The 24,618-nt window shown below is 39.4% G+C and overlaps 1 protein-coding gene across 1 annotated transcript in view; it reads right to left on the bottom strand.

The window, feature by feature from the left end:
- MPHOSPH9 (M-phase phosphoprotein 9) overlaps positions 1 to 24,618 on the bottom strand; it is a 52,430-nt gene that overhangs the window by 8,788 nt on the left and 19,024 nt on the right. Inside the window, exons 8-17 of the mRNA XM_068990072.1 lie at positions 21,723 to 21,848; positions 21,100 to 21,560; positions 20,636 to 20,791; positions 16,725 to 16,812; positions 14,884 to 15,099; positions 11,317 to 11,364; positions 10,046 to 10,110; positions 8,546 to 8,647; positions 2,382 to 2,507; positions 1,094 to 1,266 (exon numbers count right to left, since the gene is read on the bottom strand). Of these exons, the coding sequence (XP_068846173.1) occupies positions 1,094 to 1,266; positions 2,382 to 2,507; positions 8,546 to 8,647; positions 10,046 to 10,110; positions 11,317 to 11,364; positions 14,884 to 15,099; positions 16,725 to 16,812; positions 20,636 to 20,791; positions 21,100 to 21,560; positions 21,723 to 21,848 (1,561 nt within the window). The remainder of the gene's footprint in view (positions 1 to 1,093; positions 1,267 to 2,381; positions 2,508 to 8,545; positions 8,648 to 10,045; positions 10,111 to 11,316; positions 11,365 to 14,883; positions 15,100 to 16,724; positions 16,813 to 20,635; positions 20,792 to 21,099; positions 21,561 to 21,722; positions 21,849 to 24,618) is intronic.

The raw sequence follows: 24,618 nt of genomic DNA, 5'->3' as shown, positions 1-24,618 counted from the left end.
GAAAAATGTAAAAAACAAAACTAGCTTCAGTTATCTGCCTTCATCAACAGATGGTTACACAAAGCAAGTAATTCTTCTATCTATATTATAGTGATTATTTGCAAATGCACCACATTACAATGAAAATGCTTGATGAAAAAAAAATGTGGGATTTTTCAAGAGAGTTTATTTTTAGAAAACAGGTCACTAATTTATTTACCAGGGGATACTGCTTAGGAAATGCAACGCCGAAGATCTTAATGACATGATTAGCAGGCCTGACCAAATAAGCGCCAGAGAAAGTACAAGTGCCTGAACCTGTGAAACACACTTCAAGTATTAAACACACTTCAAGTATTAAACACACTTCTTGGGCTTCCCTGGTGGCTCAGTGGTAAAGAATCTGCCTGCCAATGCAGGAGACACGGGTGCAATCCCTGATCTGGGAAGATCCCACATGCTGTGGAGCAAATAAGCTTGAGCGCCTCAACTATAGCCTGATATAGAGCCTAGGAGCCCTAACTACTGAGCCCACCTGCTGCAGCTACGGAAGCCCACACACCCTAGAGCCTGCTCTCCACAAGAGAAGCCCCTGCAGGGAGAACAGCCACAACAGAGTAACCCCTGCTGGCGGCAACTAGAAAGAAGCCCGTGTGCAACTAAGACCCAGCAGAGCCAAAAGTAAACAAAGTTATTAATAAACAGACCTCTTGTCCTACTGACAGATGCTCAGTAAGCAAGAAAGGGAGCGTAGCAAATGTTACATCTCACTTCACGAACTCCAAATGCCTGCTTTAACTTTCTGATGTGTGCAAATAAGACAAACTGAGGTAGAAAGTCTCAAATACTCTTAAGAATGTCACAGGAATCTTTAATAACAGAGACTAATATGTCATTTACTTTGTATAAAAGGTATGTATGTAACAACAATGATACATTAACAACTAGGATTCAACTGTCTGAAACAGGGCTGAAGCAGCAGGAAAACAAATTTAACTTTTTATTTCATTACTTGGGGCATTTCATTTTAAGAAGGTATATAGTTGGGGTAGAAAGGGGGAGGAGATCTATGTATGCATCTATATTTCTATCAGACAAGGAATAAAATACTTACTATTCGAGGTATCCTCCTTCTCTGTCTGTGTGCCCCAACTTTTAAACACTTTTTCTTTATCAAGTTCTTTTAAAGCTTTCATGATTGGTGTGTCTGAAGTCTCTCTCTGCTTTTTTATCAATAAACTTGGTGAACTTCCAGGTGAAAGATCCTTTTCCAGAGCAGAATGGTACCTTAAATAGTAATTACAAGACACACAGTGCTATGACCTGAATATTTCCTGTCTCCCCAAAATTATGTTGAATGAGATTCTTATGATGAATTCTTATTCTCAATGCGATGGTGTACATGTCGGGGGCGGGGAGGTAGAGTCTTGAAGGTGATTAGGTTTTGATGATAACGTGACAGTGAAGCCCCTATGCTGGGGTTAATACCTTTATAAAAAGAGGAAGAGATACCTTGATCTCTCCCTCCACATATGCACCAAGGAAAGGCCACGTGAGGACAGAATCTGGCCCAGCCATGCTGGCACCCTGATCTCAGACTGCCCACCTCCAGAGCTGTAGAAAGTAACCGTTTGTTGTTTAAGCCACCCAGTCAAGGGTAATCTGTTGTAACAGCCTGAACTAAGATGGTTTACTGGGATTATTACTAGACTAGAGGAATAAAATGAGGGTTGATAGTTATACTCCACAATGAATACGTATGCTTTTCAATACAAGTCAATAAAACTGAACCTGTTGTATAAGACCATTGTTTCTCAATCCTTTTCATAGCCTAGCGCATGCTGTTGTTTAGCTGCGAAGTCATGTCTGCCTCTCTGTGACTGCATAGACTGCAGCCCACTAGGCTCCTCTGTCCATGGGATTTCCCAGGCAAGAACACTGGAGTGCGTTGCCACGCCCTTCTCCAGGGGATCTTCCTGACCCAGGGATCGAACCAGAGTCTCCTGCATGAGCAGGTGGGTTCTTAACCACTGAGCCACCATGGAAGCACTCAGAGAAACAGAATATTTATATGGCACTCTGGAGGAAACGAATGAGGTTGCTTCTGGAGGCTCCGGTGATCCACAGGGTGAGGATCAACCTCGTGTCCTAACTGCAAGCCCATGCACAGAGCACACGGCTATGCCAGGGGCACAAGTGCAGAGGCTCTGCAGCACCTCTGAAAGGAAAATTTCCTAAAAGCACTAGCCTTTCAAAGTAAAAGAAAAATCAGATTCTCAAAATTAAGACATGAAAGGAACAAGGAGATGGCTCTTTAAACCCTCCTAAACTTTGAAAGGCAACTGAAATCTCTAAGAAAAGCTAAGAGTGCCTAAATGAGATCTTCGCTGGAGCTGGCTCACCTAGGAAGGCAGGTCTCCTCTGGCTGGCTGTCCACCTTGGTGTCCAGGGGCTGCCCAGTGAAGATGGAATGCTCCGCTCCCGGGATCAGCCACTTCCTCCGGCTGACGTCTGAGCCTGCCAGCGTGCTGCGAGAATGAGAAGTGTGCTCAGACGCTGCAAGCTCTGCGCTCTGGTTTAGACTGAGCACAGACAGCAAACAACCTGCTCTCAAATACTCTTTCCACATTTACCCAGGGATTGAAAGACTGCATAGAACAATCTTATCATTGTAGCTAGATGAACTCTATTTGAAGGTTTTCAGTTCCAACTGAATTGCTCTTCTTGGTCTCGGAAGAACAAGACGACAAATAAATCTTTGACAAATCAACGCATAGTTTAAACAAAACATTTAGCTCACACCTAGAAAATTTCATAATTTGTGAATGTCTTGAACTAAATCTAGCCTCAAGATTTGGTGCATTCACGTGCACACAGCTCTGAACACCCCCGCCCAGCCCCTCACCACACTTCACACCCTTTATGACCCATCGGAGCTCAGGGCCAGGGGATGGAAGACGGTCCTGCCTCTCCCTCCTAGACCAGGAGGGCTCACAGAATTTTCTGTAAAGACAGAAAAGGCCTTCCATCTGCACAGTCCAATACCATAGCCATCAGCCACATACACACAAACTCGTGAATGCTTGCCACACAGCTAGATTTAAACAGCTCTGTGGAGAAGGGCCCTGCTGTACTGAACAGTGCCGTTCTAGACCAGGACGGTCCTGCCTCCGTTCCTGTGAAGCACAGCCCATCCGAAGCTCATTCCACCATTCTCTGGTAGCTCCTACCCTTGTCCTGAGCACCCTCCCTATGCACATGGGAGCTGCTCCACCTCCCGCCAACCATGCAACTCTCAAGAGGATGCTCACTGGACTTTATGACCCTAAAGACGGTCCCCTCAGAAATCAAACCTCCAAGATCCTTCCGACTCCCATGCTCAAGCATCCGGATGCACAACACTCTCACCTCAAGGCCTGAGACCCTGGGCCTCCCCCTTCCCTGGGTGTCAGCCCCTTCTGGCTTTACAGCTCCTCTTTACTACCACCCATCCCCAACCCAGGACACTCTCCTGCTGATCATTACTCACTGCCTGGAACCCCTTTTCTGCTCACTTTCCTGTACACCTGACTGGCAGCAAGACCTAAGCCTGGATGACTACAATGACATCACTTTTCTTCAGTGTCTGTATCTTTACAGCTGAGCTTTGTGGGAAAGAAGCTGTCTGCCTGTGTAGACTGGGACATCAGAGAATCGCTATCTCAAGTGGATGTCCGACACTGGCTGCCAACACATCTTCCTGTAATCAAGGAGCTCTGATTCACCAAATATGACTATCTGACACCCTCTCTACTCTCCTCAAACCCCTCACCCCAGGCTTGACTGTCAGATGATAACCACCCATCACACTCCAGAGAGAAAACAGAAACCAGGAGACAGGAACTCCTGCCTTCCTCTCTCTGCGCCTTTTCACAACCAAACTTTTTTTTGAAGGGTTGTCTCGTCTATTTTCATTTCAATCCCAGTCACTCCTCTTCCCCTCAGTTTTTAAATGAAGAATCATTTCAAACATTTTTAGAAAATTACAAAGAGTACCATAACAAGCACTCGCCCATAGTTTTAACAAATGCTAACATCTTACCATATGTGTTTTTAATTTTAAGACATAAAAAGCATATTTCTGGTTGTTTACATTTTTAAAATTACATAAAGGGCATAATGTACACATCCTTTTAATGCTTTTTCTACTCAACCTTCTGTATGAGACATACCCATGTTAATACATATATAAACCTCTACCATTTTAATCATTTACCCACAGTATGACTGTATCACAAGTTATTTATCCTTTCCCCTGTTGGTGAATGTTTAGTTTTCAACGTACTCCCTTTTCAGCAATGCTATAATAAACATACACAAGAACTTCTCTAAGGTAAACATCTATTGTATGTGCGCTCAGGTGCTCAGCTGTATCTGACTCTTTGCAACCCCTTGGACTGCAGCTAACCAGGCTCCTCTGCCCGTCAATTTTCCAGGCAAGAATACTGGAGTGGGTTGCCATTTGCTACTCCAAATACCTATTAGATTAGTGAAAAAATAATTGAGATTTTGTATTGTTGAACCCTGGCTATTTGGTACTGGAATACCTTCTTAAATGTGGTTATGTTATACATAATTTTAATGCACATTTTTTTTGCTAATGACTTATTACCTGCTGTTTATATTTATTTTAGACTATAAAAATGATGTTAGATGAAAACCAAATTCAAGTGATTTTTTTAAAATTCAAATTCAAAATGGGTTGTAAAGCACCGGAGACAACTTGCAACACCAACAATGCTTTGGGCCCAGGAACTGCTAAGAAAAGTACAGTGCAGTGGTGATTCAAAAAGTTTTGCAAAGGAGACAAGAGTCTTCAAGATGAGGAGCGCAGCGACCACCACTGGAAGCTGACAACAACTGAGAGCCATCATTGAAGCTGATCCTCTTACAACTACACAAGAAGTTGCCAAAGAATCCAACATCGTAAGTGAAAGTGAAAGGGCTTCCCTGGTGGCTCAGCTGGTAAAGAATCTGCCTGCAGTGCGGGAGACCTGGGTTTGATCCCTGGGTTGGGAAGATCCCCTGGAGAAAGGAATGGCGACTCACTCCAGTATTCTGGCCTGGGAAATTCCATGGACTGTACAGTCCATGGGGTAGCAAAGAGTTGGACACGACTAAGCGATTTTCACTTTCACTGGCATTTGAAAGCAAACTGGAAAGGTGAAAAAACTCACTGAGTGCGTGCCTCATGAGCTCACTGCAAATCAAAAAAACTGTCGTTTTGCAGTACCGCTTTCTCTTATTCTACACAACAACGAACCATTTCTCATAGGACTGCGACATGCGACAAAAAGTGGATTTTATACAACCAGTGACGACCAGCTCAGTGGATGGACCACGGACCGAGAGGCAGCTCCAAAGCACTTCCCAAAGCCAAACTTGCATCAAGCAAAGGTCATGGTCGCTGTGTAGTGGTCTGCTGTGCGCTTGATCCACTGCAGCTTTCTGAATCCCAGTGACAGCATTATATCTGGGAAAATCGATGAGATGCACCAAAAACTCAAAGCCTGTAGCTGGTACTGGTCAACAGAATATGCCCAATTCTTCTCCAAGACAATGCCCAACCACGTGTAGCACAACCAACACTTCAAAAGGTGAACAAATCAGGCTACGAACTTCTGCCTCATCCACCATATCCACCTGACATCTCGCCAACCAACCATCACTTCTTCAACCATCTCCACAACTTTCTGCAAGGAAAATGCTTCCACAACCAGCAGGAGGCAGAAAATGTTTTCCGAGAGTGTGACAAATCCCAAAGCATGGATCTGTACAGTACAGGAATAAACACACTTATTTCTCATTGGCAAAAATGTGTTGGTTGGAATAGTCCCTATTTTGCTTAATAAAGATGTGTTTGAGCCTAGTTATAATGATTTATCTGGAGGAGGGCATGACAATCCACGCCAGTATCCTTGCCTAGAGAATCCTATGGACCAAGGAGTATGGTGGGCTACATTCCATAGCATCACAGTCGAACATGACTGAAGTGACTGAACACATAATGATTTAAAATTCACAGTCCAAAACTACAATTACTTTTGTACCAATCTAATAACTAGCATCCTATTTCTTTTGCAACTAGTTTTTTGTTGTTGTTCCATATTATGTTAAGATTAAACCACATTGAGTCTAGTTCAGGAGTGGGCAAATTTTTTCAGTAAACAGCCAGATAATAAATATTTTAGGTGTTATCAGCCAGATAGACTCAGTCCCAACTACTCACCTTTGCCACTGTAGCACAGACCAGCTATAGACAGCATGCAAGTGAATAAACTTGATGTAAGCCAATCAAACTTTATTTATGGACACTAAAAACTGAATTTCATATAATTTTCATGTAACATGAAATTTTTTTTCCCCGAAAAATTAAAAACAAAAACCATTCTTTGCTCACAAACCCTACAGAAACAGGCCGGAGGCCTGGATCTTGCCAGGGAGCTGTCGCTTGTCAACCCCTGATCTAGTCTGTATATGGTCACGCTGAGCAGTATCATACATAAATGTATCACAATACACTGACATTACAGCTGTTGGACATCTGGGTTTTCACTCGCTCTTCATTCAATACATTCCCAACTGGCTTCCGCTTCTATGGCTCTACATAAACGGCTCTCCAGGTCATCAGGAATCTCCAGCTTGCAAATGCAAGGGACACTCAGTCCCTATCTCACTGGTTCTCATGGTAGCTCACTGGTTCTCATGGTAGCTGCTTCAGTCTCTCTATCTCACTGGTTCTCATGGTAGCTGCCTCAGTCTTTCTCCTGTTTTTTAGCAGCTATTTCTCAGTTTCCTTTTCCAGCTCCTTCTCTACCCAAAACCACAACACTGGAGCTCTTCAGAGCTCTGACGTGGACTCACTTCTCACTAAACACACCCATCCATCCAATAAGTGCCACCTACAAAGACAAAACTCTAGTATTTATAACTCCAGTCTTCTTTCTGCACTCCAAATGTAAATTTATCATCCCCTGCTTGAGTTCCACTTGGAATTCACATGAATCTCACACTAAAATATTCAAGATGGAAATTCTGATCTTTACTCCATGTTCTACTCTTTCCATCTCTTCCCTGGTTCAATGTGACACCCTTGGCTGTTTAAGACAGAAACAAAGGTTTTACCTGGCTTTATCTGACACCTCCCTTTCTTACGCTCCATCCAACTCATAACCATGTTCTGCGGCTTCTACCTCCAGAATTTTCTCAAATCCTTCCCCTCTACCCATTTCTGTGGCCACAACCCAGCTAATACCATCTCTCTCCAAGTCCTTCAAGAGTCTAATTAGTCCGTTTCTACTCTTTTCCCTTCCTCATGGCAGGTTCACTGAACAAAATGATAAATCAGGTGACACCATTTTACTATACAAAAAGCCTTCAGAGGTGCCCCAATGGACTTAGAGTAAAACTCAAACCCTTGACCATGGCTTAGACAGTTATGTATGATGGCAACAGTAAGGCCACACAAGCCTCCTCTGGGTTCTTCAAACATAAAACTAAGCTCTCTCCTTCCTCAGGACTCAGCAAGACCACTGTCTCTGTGTGGAACACTCCCTCCCTTCCACACCTCTCTCCGGAACGACTCCACACACATCTTACCTCTCTGCTTACATGTCCCCTCCTCAGAAAGGACTCTCCCCCCCAGGCAAACCTTAGTCCTTCCTTTTATTCAATCTCAAACATCCAACTTCAGTTATTTACATATTTTTTTCTTTAAATAATCCATTATGTCCCACATAAAATAGATGAGTAAAAATTTAGAAAAAGTTTCTCCTTTGACAATTACAACTTAAAAAGGTTAACAACACAATCTAAAATTTTTCTGATAAAACGTCAATATTAAGAAGTTATAATCTACTCTTTATTACCTTTTTTACATTAAAATCATAATAAAAACCAATTCAAATTATGAAAAAACTTACTCTGTAAATGTATCATCAAGATAATGTTCTTAGCTTATAACAAAGCTAATCTGGAAAAACTAAAAAGAAAAATTCACACAGCCTAACGCAGATCCATCATCATAAGTTTTTCATTAACACAGGAATGAAATTTATGGAAGTTAAGAGCTACGGCAACTCACTCCAGTATTCTTGCCTGGACAATCCCATGGACAGAGGAGCCTGGTAGTTCATGGGATCGCAAAGAGTTAGACACGACTGAGCAATTGAGCACAAGGGCTAACAGACCCTTTGAGATGTTGTAGTCCAATGTCCTTGTTTTTACAGATAAGATTGAGCTCCAAAAAAATTAAGTGATTCGTCTGAGGTCACACAGCTGGGCAGAGTCAAAAACCAAAAACCATCCCAATTCTCCTCATTCCCAATCTGCTTTTACTATTTTCTCCTTTTGGCAAATGCCTCTGCCTAAGAGTTTTCACAATATCTAACAGTAAGATGCTTTCACACATAAGATCTGTGATGACATTTAACCCTGCCTTCTTCACCATTTAGACAGAGGAGTGTCTCAGCTCAATTATAGGATTTACCTATTACTAGTTTCACAGAGATTAAATGAAGTAACTTACTTGGCATGTGAGGGTCTCACAGGAGTTTTAGAATTATGACGAAGACTCAACATATTTTCATGCTCTACTTGCTTGACTTGAGCTTCAAGTTTTGAAATTGTCCTAATTCAAACGCAGTAAAATAAATTAAGTACATTTCAACAAGCTTAAAATACAGCTCAACTATAAATTACTTATTTAACAGACATTTCTAGGAAAGGGGTGACAAAAGAGATATAAATTCATAAAACTTTTTCATAGTAAAATGTCACATTAAACTTTAAAAAGCTGAACAAAATCAGGGAGAATATAGAAAGGCAAATAGAAAAAAATCCTACAAAGGAGTATTTCATACGCTATAACTACAGGAAAAGGGAACAACAAATGCATTTAATACAGCAAGTAGAAAAAAAGTTTAGAAATTTGACTACAGATAAAACAGTACAAATTAAATACAAATAAAATTCAAGCAGTCAAATAAATTGCAATTTGCAAATAAACTGCAAGGTGTTTAATTCTAACAGGTACATGACTTGTACAAAATATACACAGGTTAGGCTCTCACAAAAGAGGAAGCAGGCTTGCCATCCAAAGCAGACCTATTAACAAGAACTTGCTTTGTGAACAGCTCTCAACTTACAGGCAGCTCATCTAATTTGTGCTATGTTCAGAATAACAGCTTATCTTCAAGTTCACCAACAGAAAATAAGTACTATGGCCAATTAATTATTTTGAGGCTTATCTTTGCATTTTTTCTGTTCTTTTAAAACTTTTGAATATGTCTTTATCTCATCTTTCAAATTTAGATTCTTACCTACTCTGTTGCAGGGAAAGTTTGAAAAAGAAAGCTCTAACAGGGCTGACTGTGTATACCAATCTGATAACAAAACTATCCCTAGAATTGAACGCTTCACAGAAAAGACTTGAGCAGACAAGAAAGCTACACAGTACTTCTGTTCTTTTCTGAGAAGTCCTTAAGAGCATGGTAAAATCTCTAAATGAGGAACATCATTAATCTCCAAACACAAAAATATACTCTGAAGCCAATTAGAAATATCTAATCATAGCCATAGGGGCCATTTACACACTGTGCCTTACCTAATTAAGCAAATCAGATCATGAATACAGTTCCTGAACCTGGTCTTTAAGAAATATATAATCACAAAATTGGTGTGAATGCTGTTTTCTTTTTGGAGCACAAAAATAATTCAGTGAATTAGACTACTTCCTAAAATTCTTTTCAGTGACTTAATATCACTTATGCTTTAGCATGCTAAGAAAATGCATAATGTTTAAGCACACGCACACCTTGCAGGCACAGCCACCGATGTATTCTAGTTATTTTAAACTCGTCGGCTAAAATAAAATGTATTTCCAGGTGAAAGGAAGATGAGGATAAAATCTAATCTCAAAGTGCTTAAAAATCCTCAAAAAAGGGTTTCCTTTCCCATCATTTACAATTTAGACACATATTTAAGGGCTGAAAGAACAATTAAAAGCTTTTTGCTTATTAGATTTTACCTTTTCAAATCAGAAATCTGAGTATGTGCATCAAGCAATTTGTTCTCAGTTATATTTAATGTATCCTATGAAAATAAAGAAAAAATTCAGATAACTGAAGACAAATATTTAGATGTAGTCTTAGATTAGTCTTATATTATGCACCTTAAGAGGAATACACCAAAAGAGAACTATAAAGAAAATTATGCATAATCAGCAAGTCTGGCATCAACCAGAGAAAATACACATAACACAAAGGAAAAAATGAGACAGCAAATACTGGTTTAATCAAATAGCTGTGTGTAAGTTCCCTTTTTAATAATACTGAAGTAAAGTGAAGTCATTCAGTCATGTCTGACTCTTTGCAGCCCCATGGACTGTAGCCTACCAGGCTCCTCCATCCATAGGATTTTCCAGGCAAGAATACTGGAGTGGGTTGCCATTTCCTTCTCCAACAGATCTTCCCGACCCAGGGATCAAACCCAGGTCTTCTGTGTTGCAGGCAGATGCTTTACCATCTGAGCCACCAGGGAAGCCCCATCCAAGTACTAACCAGGCCCAACCCTGCTCAGCTTCTGAGATCAGACGAGATCGGTCATGTTCAAGGTGGTATGGCCCCTTTTTAATAAATAAAGCCTATTAAGCTTTGCTCGATTAGAAACAATCAGTGTCAAAATTAACATTTTTAAACACAAACTGACTGAAACCTCAGTAAATGGAAAAACTAAAACCTGTAATAATAAGATTTCAGCTGTAACGACTAGCCCCTGAAACCCCAGACATTCTGGCTACCAAGCTGTGCTGGCCTTTTCATTAACCTTGGATAATCACAACCCTGCATTTTATGCAACAGAATTACTTGAAACTCACTTACTTATTGTGGAGTTTCAGTGAATTAGAAATTGTAGATCCCAAACAGAGTTTTAATTGTAAGAATTCAAACATAGGTTACTCAACCCCACAAAAAGCTACTGTTTTGCAACACAAAACTTTATATCTAAACAGTATTAACTATGTGCATTTGTATTTTATACTCTTCTAAAAATTTCATCTCACCTCAAATGAAGCAACCACTCAATAAATGTTTTTTAAATTAACAAATTTAACAAACTTGTAAGTTCAAGGGCAGATATTTGAAAATAAGGATACTGACACAGAGAGGATAACTCTAGTTCAAATAGCCAGATGGGCACAAAGGAGGGGAGAAAAAAGGGAGACAGTCAGATCTCCTGACTTCCAAACTGATGCGTCTGCCCCACAGGAAGTTCAGAACATGAATCAGTGACCATTACCTTTACTCTTTCGTGTTCTTTTCCAAGGGACTCATACTCTCCTAAAAGCTACAAGGAAAAACAAAAGAATTGCATCGCAAGATTAAATATTATAACATCAGTGGAGACTATAAAAACCTATAAAATCACTACCCATACTCTTCAAAGATGCTAGTGTCATGAAAGAACAATGTTAACACATTGTTTCAGATTAAAGGCAACTAAAAAAACGAGAAACAAAAAAGGAAAAACAAGAGATGAGTGAGTGAATTCCCTCGTGGTTCAGTGGTTAGGCCTCCCATAAGCTGCACAGTATGGAAAATAAACAGTCACATGTGGCTAGCAGCGATCATGTTAGAAGGCACAGTCCTATAAAATAGTCTGTGATCTTCAAAGAATTCGAAGGTTATAAAAGAAAAACAAAAACTGAGGAACTGCTCCAGATTAAAGGAGATAAAAAAGATATGACAACTCAATTCAGTATGTAGTCTTGGATCAGGTCCTGAACATGGGAAAAGAGATCTGTTATCTCTTTATACCAAAAGGATAACTAACATTTATAGTATAATTCACAAAAATTGAATGGAGCGTATAAATTAGAGTACTGTACTGGGAAACACATAGCTTTTTGAGGCAGAAGCTCAGTGTGTCTCCCTTTGCCTGCCACAGCTATCCTTTCCTACTTCACCCCCTCAAAAGATTACTGTACTAACGTTATTTCCTAACTTTGCTACAGTTACATAAGACTGTCTTTATTCTTGAGAAATATACCTTGAAGTATTTAGAGATAAAGGTGCGTTATATCTCTAACTTACTCTCAAATGGTTTAGGAAAAATATTTTTTTCAATCATTTAACTACATGTGGACAGAATGATAAAACACATAAGATGTTATTCCGAATCTAGGTGAAGGGTATATGGAAATTCTTTATACAATTTTTGCAACTTTCTGTAAGTCTGATGTTATGTTAAAACAAAAAGTACAAGAAATTTTAAAAACCAGGAGCTCATGTTCTCTCACACACTAAAATTACACTACCAATACATTAAGTAAGAATAATAACCAAAACAAGATAAAGTTCTAATAAAATACAGCAGAGTGAACAGAGTGTTCATATGCATGGCCTCCTGAAACTTTACTAAAATGACTGTAAAAGAATAAAAAAACATAGTGTTTGCTGATATGACATGCTGAAAATGATACTTTACTTCTATGATTTTCCTCCTAATAACTCCCGGTCTGATGATGAGAAAAACATTAGTCAACTCTCAAGGGACATCCTGCAAAACACCTGCCCAGTCCTCAAAACTGTCAAGGTCATGAAAAAGGAGGGACATCTGAGAAATTGCCACGGCTAAGAGGAACTTATGCAGATGGGCTGGCTAAATGTAACCTGGTCTCCTGGAGGGAGTCCCGGAGCAGAAAAGGAACATTAGGAAGAAAACAAGGAAATCTAAATAAACTGTGTATTTATTAATAATGCATCAAAGTGTTCATTAATTGTGGCCAAACTGAAGTGAAGTGAAGTCACTCAGTCGTGTCCGACTCTTTGTGACCCTGTGGACTGTAGCCTACCAAGCTCCTCTGTCCATGGGATTCTCCAGGCAAGAATACTGGAGTGGGTTGCCATTTCCTTCTCCAGGGGATCTTCCCGACCCAGGGATCGAACCCGGGTTTCTTGCATTGGAGGCAGATGCTTTTAACCTCTGAGCCAAGGTATCATACAAATGCAAGATGCCAAAAACAGGGGAAATGGTGTGGGGCATATGGGGACACTCTACTGTCTCCTCAGTTTTTCTGTAATTCTAACTATTTCTAAAAAATAAAACTTTTTTTTTTAATGTAAAGTGGGGTTGTAACTATAAACGTTTTCAGATATGGAAGACCAAAATTTGTCTCATGCTTCTTTTTCTCAGGAGATGTACACTAGCAAAACAGAAGATGTAGAACCTACACAAAACGACAGATGCGGCACAGAAAAGAAGGAAAGACAGCTCCCAGGATGATGACAAGGGCAAGCCCTACAAATCTGTGCATCAAACCTCAGAGCAATCAGTTCAAACTGAAGCAAGGATACTAGGTAGGCAGGCAAGGGGAAAGGAAGTGCCATGCATGTTAAAAAAAAAAAAACTAAGCAGATTAAAAATAAAGCAATTACTAAATTAAGGAAAAATATAATGAAAGTTGGAAGAGAAAGGAAATAAAATCACTGAACACTGCAGCTTAGCTCTGAAAAATATTTACATAGACATAAGAAATACTGAATTTGAATCCACCTATAAATAATATACTGTATTTAAAATCTAAGATACCACTGATCAGAAATCATACCATTTTACCACTGATCAGAAATCATACTATTTAATATTTACTAAAATACTAAGAGGGGGGTTCCCTGGTGGTTCAGTGGTTAAGAATCTGCCTTGCAATGCAGGGAACACCAGTTCAATTCCTGGTGCGAGAAGATCCCACATGCCATGTGGCAGCTAAGCCTGAGTGCCACAGCTACGGAGGCTGAACTCTGGAGCCCGAGAGCCGCAACTATTAAACTCTGCACAATGCGAGAAGAGAAGCCACCTCAAGGAGACGCCCATGCCCCGCAAGGAGAGTAGCCCTCACTCTCCACGACTAGAGAAAGCTCACGCAGCAGTGAAGACCCAGCACAGTCTTAAAACGCTAAGAGGAAAAAAACGCTTCAATTGAAATAAGTCACTATAGTATAAAAATGTATTCCAATTTCAGAGTTGTAAAAAATAAGCTTCTTAGAATCAATTTAATCACACTGGAAAGAGGGGGACAAGTGTTTGGGAGCCAATGGTGAAAGAAAGCTAAACTGTAGTGATCTTGCACAGAAGGAAGTCAATATATAACATCTGAGACTGACAGGTTAAAGAGAAATGTAAGTTTATTACTTAGAAACAGGAAGCAAAATTTTAGAAGAAGTAACTAAAAGGGCTGAAAATAACGACCTCTAGGATAGAGGATTACAACTTAGGAAGAGGTGGAGAAGACTGCTGTTTCTCATTTGAAATTTGACCATTTAAACTATTTACATGTATTATCTTCATGAAAATAAATGTTGAAAAACAAAGCAGCAAGAATCAAATCTAAAGCTACCAGAAAGAAAATTTCAACAGCTGGAAATACTTTCAGATTTTTTATGTACTGTCACAAAAATATTAATAAAAATTTAAACTGAAAAAACCTGAAACTTTAATCCATTTTTAATGTGATACAATTCTAAATTTTAAATGAAATTAAATAAAAAATAATTATATCAAGCCTCTTCTAAATCTGGTTCATTTTACCTTCCAGACACACAGATGTTGATTTAAGACCACTCAAAAGCTGCCCTGCTAGAGACCGAAAGGCGTGGGAGTGACACCATAGTTCTGAAAGCCCTGACTTCCTGTTTCAAGATAAGACCCAACCGACTCAACCAGAAAGGTATACAGATATTTGCAGCAACAGCAAAGTCATGTAAAGCGAAAACAAACGTGAACTATGTCATAACAGCTTGTAAGGCTATAAACCCTGAATCGACTTTTAGCCAACCACAGACTGAGTTATCGTTACTTGTCACTTACATCTTGAAACATTTTGTTTTCTTGTTTTAGTCTTGCTTCTTTATCATCTGAGAGTTTGTAAGCATTCTCAAATGCCTCTTCCAAATCCTGAAGTCTAGATTTCAGTCGAATAATGGTATTGTCTTTTTCTTTATTACTTGTTCTCATTTCTTCAATTCGTTCCTGCAGAATTTTGGAGGCACTGCTGGCTGCATTGAAGCGTTCTCTGAAATCACTCTACAAAACAAAGACAAGGATAATATGTTGTTTTCAATAATAATAATTTTAAAAAAAAAGAGGTCTCAATAGCAGCAAATAAACTGTGGACACTAAGATATAAAAACATAGAAATGGAAATGAACACAATTGATATTCTGTTATATCCTAGGAATGGAGACTAGAAAGCATTACCCAACAGAATAATACACAGAAAAGCACTGAGGCATTCTGATTCCAAGACTCATCTACAGACCACTTTAAAGAGGAAAAAATCACCATGACTATCAGGAAACTGCGAGCAAAACTGGAATTTTTTGCCTCATATTAATATTTATAGGGGAAAAAAAGCATTTCTTACCATATTGTCTCATAATGAAAATAAAAGAAAATTCAAAATGCATCTGATCTGTTAATATTCATTCAATAATCATTAACTGCAAATCCACCAGGCACCAGGTTACTAGGGTGCCAGAAATGTAAAATTAACAGAAACGTCCCTGACTTCATGAGTTTATAGTTTAGGAGGTGCAGTCACTCAGTTGTGTCTGACTCTTTGTGACCGTATAGACTGTAGCCGCCAGCCTCTCTCCTCTGTCCATGGGATTTTCCAGGCAAGAATACTGAAGTGGGTTGCCACTTCCTCCTCAGGGGATCTTCCTGACCCAGGGGATCGAACCCACATCTCCTGCAGGCAAATTCCTTACCACTGAACCAAATGGGAAGCCACAGTTTAGGAGGAGACAAAGATAACTAAATAAACATCAAAGACACAGAAATAATGTCTAGAATATAACGCATTTTCCAGCAAAACTTTGTTTGTAAAATTACACACAAAAGAATAAAACTTGGCAGTACATGGGGGGAAAAACAAGTTATTTAAGAGGAAAAGGTTAAGCACTCCTACTTATATATCTAAGAAAACTGAAAATATGTCCATAGAAAATCTTGTATACACATGTTCACAGCACTATCATTTATAATAGCCAAAAAGTGAAAACAACCCACCTATCACCTGATGGACAGATAAACAAAATGTGGCAGAGCCATACCACAGAGTACTACTCAGCTATGAAAGAGTGACATACTGGCCCATGCTACCCTATGGATAAACCTTGAAAACCTGATGCTAAGGGAAAGCAGCCAGACACACAAGGTCACATATGATGTGATTCCATATACACCAAATACCCAGAATAGGTAAACTCATAGAAACAGAAAGCAGAGTAATGGCTGCTTATGGCTGAAAAGAGTGTGTATGTGAATGGCAGGGATGGCTAAAGGGGTTTGGGATTTCTTTTTAAGGCAGAAAAAACTTATAAAATTAATTATGGTCATAGGTGCATAAATTTGTAAATATACTAAAACCCACTGAATTGTACACTTTAAAAGCATGAGTTTTATAATGTCCAAATTATATCCCGATTAAAAAATACAATTTTTAAGGGGTAAAATATGTAGTTATCATATGAAGCCAGCAGCATTCAAAACGGAATCTTAACAAGAAATCCTAAAGGAGAAGACAAGCAACATGTAATGCTTTTACAAAAATATTCATTTGTCTCTAAAGTTCAGTTAATAAAAAAGCTTACATTTTTAAACATTTAGCCACTAGAACAATGACCAAAAATACCATACTTACTTACCACTTCTCTTTCCAGTAAGTTATTCTTATTTTCAAGTGTTCTCACATGACTAGTAGCTTCATTCAGAGCACTCTCTAACTGGCCACATCTAAAAAAAATATATTGAAACAAAACAATCAAAAGCAATATCCTTTCTCTTGAAAGTGTTATAAAAATCTGATTCTCTAATATATTACATAAAACAAATTTTCCAATGTTAGCCAAGACTAAGGATGCCATTTTAGTAAAATACATCCCAATGAACCTGATATTATAGCATTCAGGGAATATTAAAAATGATATGAGAAAATCTTTAAGAATTATTAGGTGAAAAAAGCAAGATATGAGCAGGTATTTGTATATTCAGATTCACAGCAGTATAATTCACAATAGCCCAAAGATGGAAGCAATTTAAGTGTCCACCAAGGGATGAATGGATATAAACAAAAGGCAGTGTGTGTGTGTGTGTGTGTGTGTGTGTGTGTGTGTACGTGTGTGTACATGCAATGGAGTATTATTCAGGCTTAAAAAGGAAGGAAAACTCTGACACATGCTAGAACATGGATGAACCTCAAGGACACAGTATGCTGAGTGAAATAAACCAGACACAAAAGGACAAATACTGGGATTCCATTTATACAAGGTACCCAGAAGCATCAAATTAATAGAGACAAAGTAGAGTGATGATTGCTGGGGCTGGAGGGAGGGGTCATGGGGAGTTATTGTTTAATGAGTAGGCTAAAACAAGTTCTGGAAATGGATACTGGGGATGGTAGCACAACAATGGGAAGGCACAAAGCCAGTGAACTGTACACTTAACGTGCAACATAGACGACTGCATAAACAGCTTGATCTTTGTCATGAAAACAATTTATACATGCATATACATTTTGATTTCTAAAAGGATGCAAAAAATTAAGTCTAGGATGTGAGAACAGAAGATGGGGTAGAAAGACTTCATATTATATCCTTCTATATTATTCAAATTGGCATGAATGTCCTTATTCTTATAATGAAGGACATTCTTTGTAAAGCTAATTATCATAGGACCTGAAAATAACAAAATACACAGAATTCGGTTAACATTTTGACTCAGTGTTTAATGATGTATTGTAAACAACAGCTAGTATTTATTGGGCACTGGCTACATACCCAGTCTGTGTTAAGCACTTTGCATTCATCCTCACAATCCTGTGAGTCAGGATTGCCATTATTCCCACTTTACAAATGTGAAGAGAGAGACAGAGAAGACAAGTTCCTCCTGAGCCACACTAGGATTACGAGCAAGGCAGTCTGGCTCCAGAGTTCAGGTTCCTATCCAATATGCATCGATAACCTCAGATATGCAGATGACACCACCCTAAATGACAGAAAGCCAAGATGAACTAAAGAGCCTCTTGATGAAGGTGAAAGAAGAGAGTGAAAAAGCTGGCTTAAAACTTAACATTCAAAAAACTAAGATCCCATCCGGTCCCATCACTTCATGGCAAATAGATGGGGAAACAATGGAAACAGTGATAAGACTTTATTTTCTTGGGCTCCAAAATCACTGCAGATGTTAACTGCAGGAATGAAGTAAAAAGATGCTTGCTCCTTGGAAGAAAAGCTATGACAAACCTAGAAAACCTATTAAAAAGCAAAGACATTACTTTGCCAACAAAGGTCCATCTAGTCAAAGCTATGGTTTTTCCAGTAGTCATGTACGGATATAAGAGTTGGACCATTAGGAAGGCTGAGGGCCAAGAATTGATGCTTTTGAACTGTGGTGCTGGATAAGACAGCAAGGAGATCAAACCAGTCAATCCTAAAGGAAATAAATCCTGAATATTCATTGGAAGGACTGATGCTAAAGCTGAAACTCCAATACTTTGGCCACCTGATACGAAGAGCTGACTCACTGGAAAAGACCTTGATGCAGGGAAAGACTGAGGCAGGAGGAGAAGGGGACGACAGAGGATGACATGGTTGGATGGCATCAATAACTCAATGGACATGAGTCTGAGCAAACTCCAGGAGATGGTGAAGGACAGGGAAGCCTGGCGTGCTGCAGTCCATAGAGTCGCAAAGAGTCACACAACTGAGTGACTGAACAACAAAAGCATCAAAGCCTTGCAGAAGTGAAATACTAATAAAACTGTTGATCAAACAGTGAAATAATAATACAGTTCACTGAATAGTCAACTGTAGGTATGCTGTTATTTTTCTGTTTTAATCACCACACTGATTCTGGTATACCAAAGATCTCACCCCCTAAGTTACAACTGCATGACAAGTGTTAATGGCCCCAACTGGAAATCCCAATTTACAATTTTAAAAGTCTGAAAAAAAACTGCTACGTATACTGCCAACATAGTTATCAGTTTTTGTCTTAGGTAAATGATTTATCTCTAAGTAACCTCAGGCCAAACCAAATCCTTTGGGGGTAGTGGAAGGGGACAAAAATGCATTGCTCTTCATTTGCATGTTACAGGCACACTGACTCCAGTGCCATGGACTGCTGTTGTTATTAACACTTTCATTTATGTAAGACACTGACTTCCAGGCTGCTCCTCCATTCCCTCATGACTTTGAGGGGTTCCAGACATAAAAATATTTTAACTAGTTCCCCTTTACTTTGTGCCTTCTTTGGCACCTTTTCTTTGACCTAATAAGGCCTACTGGTCGCTTCTGTCAGACTTCTGATTTCCAACAGGAAGTACCTGTGGTCATCTGTGCCTTCCTAAACACACACACACACACACACACACAAGAATCAACTTCCCTAGCCTGCTATCTGTTCTTTTCTTTTCATCCTAGAAAACCTAAAACTAGTTTGTTTTTTTTCCCTTGCTCTTTTCAAACTACTTCTCTCTGCCACTGGACCCCATCCCCACCACCAACAGCAAAATGGAAGCAATAGAAATGACCAGGATGGATTAAGACAGCATGTTAACACCACAGCAACCACACACTGATATAAAAGCTAGTTTTACTAGTATTCTACAAGTTAAGACTGCTAACTGGACCAAAAGACTTCAGTTCCCTCATAATTATTCTCAAGGAGCTTTGTCTTCTTTGCCCTAAAGAAGGATTATTTACTGTCATCTAGACCCTATCAATTTTCTTTCTTTTCTTTTTTTAAAAATAATTTTATTTATTTGTTCTTGGCTGTGCTGGGTCTTTGTTGCTGTGCGGGTTTTCCTCTAGTTGTGACAAGCAGGGGCTACTCTCTGGCCACTCTCCAGGCTCTACGCACAAGAGCTTCGGCACTTGCAGCTCCCCGGCTCTAGAGCACAGGATCAATAGCTGTGGCACAAGGGCTGATGGCTTAGTTGCTCCTCAGCATGTGGGATCTTTCTCGATCAAGGATTGTACCTGTTGTCTTCTGCATTGCCAGGTGGTTCTTTACCACTGAGCCACCAGGGAAGCTACCCTTCAGTTTCCAATCTGTTTAATATCATTTGTAAAGTATGGTGCAAAGTATGCTGTAATTAATACCAATATCTCTAAACTAAGCAGAAAGCTGTTCTTAATATGAGACCACACTCCTGTGTGCCTACGGTTTTTTAAAATGAGATAATTATTTCCACAGGTGCATGAGTGGCTAGGTTAAAGCTATGCATATCTGGGTAAGAAAAAAGGACATCAGTCACAGACTTAGTAGGAAATAAGTATACAGGACAAAACGACATTCCTTTACATATACAAAATCTGCTCAACTGTCTCAGTACTTTGCCCATATGAAACAAATGTCATCAATTTTCAGTATTTTGTACAAGGATGGCGCAAATCTTTAAAAATAATTACTTAGGCAAACATGTTTCTCTGAAAAATTTCAAATCGAAATTACATGCTTTCAAAGTGTTTTAACATCACAATATATTATGCTTTGGGTAAAATAATATATCCAAATTGGAGAAACACTAACTTTACAGTTAAATTACAAGTTTTACCTCTCTACAAGAATTTGATTGGTTTTCTTCCAGTCTTCAGCTGCAGAAATTTCTTTTTCCTCCAGTTTCTGTTTCAAACTATTTATTTCTGATTCATAGTAAGCTCGAAGGTCTGCTATGTGTCGAGCATGCTTTTCCTTCAGGTTCTGCCTAATCCTGTTGGTGAGAGGAAAAAGTATTTAGAAAGCATCTCCTCACTCTCTCAACAGGAAAAAACAAGAACACAATCATTCTCATAATCAAAAATACAGCCTTTTCCCTTTATACACCTATAGAAAATATGAGATTAATCTACAAGTTGACAGCTACTAATAATAAGGCAAAAAAAGATTTTTTTTAGACAGTCTACCTTAATTATTTAAATTTGTATGTATTACTGAAGTTCAATAAAAACAATTTTCATCATTTAAGCAGACATTAGAGAACATCTATTAACATTACAAGCCATTCCCAGAAGTACATACTTAGACAATACCACAGGATCCTCGAGGGAAGTCAGTGAAATGCATTCTGGGACACCATTGGCTGTACCTGGAAGCTGGGACTGACTGACTGAGACAGGCGGTCCCAGGACAGGGTTTTCTTCATCTACAGTGCTGACTGAGATGTCGTTACTACCAACGGTATATACTGAAGGAAACGTGGAACTGGTCCTACTCTCATTTCGGAATGCCTGATTTTTCCAAGAGTCCACTGGCGAAACTTTTGCATCTGTAGGATATTTTGGGAAACCAGATAACTGAGAAGTGATATGACTTGCTTGTGAAAACAAGTCTATGTCAGAGTGACTAGAGAGACTAGGTTCTAGAACAGAGTCCGGTGAAAAGGATATTCTGTCATCAAGAGCATTCAAAAAGCTATGTGGTTGAATCCCTGAAATCTGCTGATTTGGCTTCATGTGTAACGTTGGGTCCAGAGTCAGTACCTAGAAATAAGACAGAACAATAAGCTTTCTTTCTCTCCACGCAGGTCTTTTTGTTTGTTTAAAGTGAGTAGGCTTTAGATCTCCTAGGGAAAAGAAGCTCAAGATGCGAGTTAAAGTCATGAAGCATCTTTTATTTTCACCCAGCAGTGCTGACAACTTTACCTCTGGCGGATGATTTGGGTTGGAAGCAGAAGTGAGATTCCTCTCAGGTAACTGCTTGTTTTCCCTTTGTTTTTTATGATAAATATCCTTCAGTGATGGTGGCTTCATCTCATTACTAGTATTAGACTTAAAGATATGAAACAAAATTATTCAAATATTATCAATGAATCAATGATGATAAAAGTTTACTTTCCTGATATCAAAATCAGCATCATAAAAAGGTTTTTTGAAAAATTTAAAATAAACCAAGATGCTAGACCATCAGATTTATAATAAGAGTTTGGAAGTCATTCCCCATTACCTGTTACCTATAAATATTAACGGGATAATTTTAACCTAAGATATTTAAAACCATAAGAACACTTTCAAAGAATAAAATCCGTGGTAATCTCCTTACTTAAAATAAGAACCAAGTTCTAAAGAAAAGACTTCGTAATGAGTGAATGAAGCGGGACAAGAAAACTTCCAGCCAGATTTATTTCCTGTGACTTGAAGGGACAGGTGTCAAGAGTGGAGTTGCCTAGCTCTGTAGTTACATTCATGTTTAAGAGTTGGCAGTCCCTGGTGCCTCAGATGGTAAAGAATCCACCTGCAATGTGGGAAACCTGGGTTTGATCCCTGGGTTGGGAAGATCCCCTGGAGGAGGGTATGGCAACCCCCTCCAGGAGTCTTGCCTGGAAAATTTCCATGGACAGAAGAGCCTGGCGGGTTACAGTCCATGAGGTCGCAGAGTCAGACATGACTCAGTGACTAAGCACAGCACACCACAGACAACAAGAAGTGTTAAGAAAGAAGTTACCCAATGAAAATAAGACCTCCTTTAAATTAGTTATAAAAACAAGAAGATACAATCCTAACTTCCACAACTGAAATCAGGGCTTTGCTACGCTGCAAGTGTTACAAAGAGGCCTCAGCTCCAAATAGTAACACACCAGGCCTAACTTATCTCAAGATGGGTCATGACAGGGTGCCATTTAACTCTGGGCCTCAAATTTAACCTGTGGACATTCTCTCAAATGATATTACAGATTCAGTGAGAGATACATTGAAAGTACTGAAAGAACACATTCGTCATACAGCTTTAAGCTTTTAAACTGTCCCATTTCCAGATACTACAAAGACTGCCGAGCACCATGAATTAATATTTTTTAATAAACCCTTAACTAGCTTGTGAAAAAGACAATTATAATTTGTGTGTGTGCATTAAAGGCATTAATTTGTTAAATGTAAACTTTTAAAATTAATGATTTCTATAACCCCACTTTGAAATTTTACTTTTATATACCTACAAGCTAGAAGCCTTTTCAAGTGTTAAAGCCTACACTGAGCAGCAGTTCTTCCGCTCTGGCTATAGCCTGAGGAAAACTACCCCGGGGGCCTGGGTGAAGAGTTACAACTATTCTGTTTAGAGCTCATAGTAATACAAAGTGACTTTTTTCACCTTGGAATGGGTGAAGGGAAGGATGGACAGAGAGATGGGTAAATGAATGAATCAAAAACAGCATATTAGAGAAACACTCGGAAAGTAGCCCTATAGTGGGGCTTCCCTGGTGGCTCAGTGGTAAAGAATCTGCCTGTCGATGCAGGAGATGCAAGAGACATGGGTTCGATCCCTGGGTTGGAAGATCCCCTGGAGAAGGTAGGGCAACCCACTTCAGGATTCTCACCTGTAAAATCCCATGGACAGGGGAGCCTGGCAGGCTACAGTCCGCAGGGTCACAAAGAGTCAGACACGACTGAGCACACACAGCCCTATATGAGGGACTGCTTCTTTTTTTGCCATGCCACAAGGCTTGTAGGATCTTAGTTCCCCAACCAGGGACTGAACCAAGGTCCTCAGGAGTAAGAGCACGGAGTCCCAACCACTGGACCACCAGAGAACTCCCTTTGCACTACTTTTACGATTTCTCTTGTCATATTTTAACATCTCTGAACAGAGGATGCCTCTTATAATTAATGGTATCCTACAAATGCCTTTGGTCAAGTAGTAGCTGTGACACAATTGTCACTGGCTGCTCATATGCAAATAAAAAAGCCATCAAAATTGGCCAAACAGGTGTCAGCAGCTTGGAAGAAAATCCTAGTGACTTGAACCTTTGCTGAAATCCCTGAGAACCGATATTTAAGGGACAGTCAATCAGCTGCTTAAGCAACATTCCCCATCTGAGGGTCAAATACAGGTCAGTCCTACATAACTACTAAGCCAGGTAAAAACTCAGCACCAAGGCTTTTTATTCTCTTTTAAAAAAATGTAAAGTCACCAATGCTCTTGGTGGCCCAAGGGGAATGGAGTATGGAAAACACAGAAACCCTCACTGACTTAAGAGTAGGAAGAGTTAAGCCCCTGAAGGTAAAGACGTTTCAACTAATTTACTTCACTTATATTTTTCATTAAGTATGTATGAGAAATAGATGACAAAAATATGTTTAAGTCTATAAAACATAAATTTAAGTGATAAGAAAGCACTGCATCAGTCTAATTGATGAATGTTTTTTTCTTGGTAGAATAGGAAGCATGAAGTCTTAAAACTGATGGGAACTTTATATTTTGAGTCAACAAAACAGAGTGTTCATTTACAGATGCTGCAGATCAAGAAAACACACACAGTGAGCCTATGACTGCAAAGCCCACTGAGTCTCCCAGACCCCTCAGTCTCACTTCCCCAGCCCTGCCTTCTTTGTGTTTATCTGTCTCTTTTACTCTTTTCCTGAATGATAGAGTGCTGGTTTCCACCTTCTCTGGGACTCAGATGTCCACAAATCTGCTGGTCCCGTGTTGCCCTGTCCATCTACGCCTGTCACTTGTATTTACAGCTCTCCTGGTTACTTTAATCATATCTCTCCTTTCCTCCAACCTATTTTCTCATTCCCTGATCTAAGCACAGAAGAGAGAGAT

Source organism: Capricornis sumatraensis, chromosome 17 (genome assembly GCF_032405125.1).
Source record: "Capricornis sumatraensis isolate serow.1 chromosome 17, serow.2, whole genome shotgun sequence".
Taxonomy (NCBI): domain Eukaryota; kingdom Metazoa; phylum Chordata; class Mammalia; order Artiodactyla; family Bovidae; genus Capricornis; species Capricornis sumatraensis.
The sequence above is the reverse complement of the archived record's forward strand: the minus strand, read 5'-3'. Positions and strand labels throughout refer to the sequence as shown.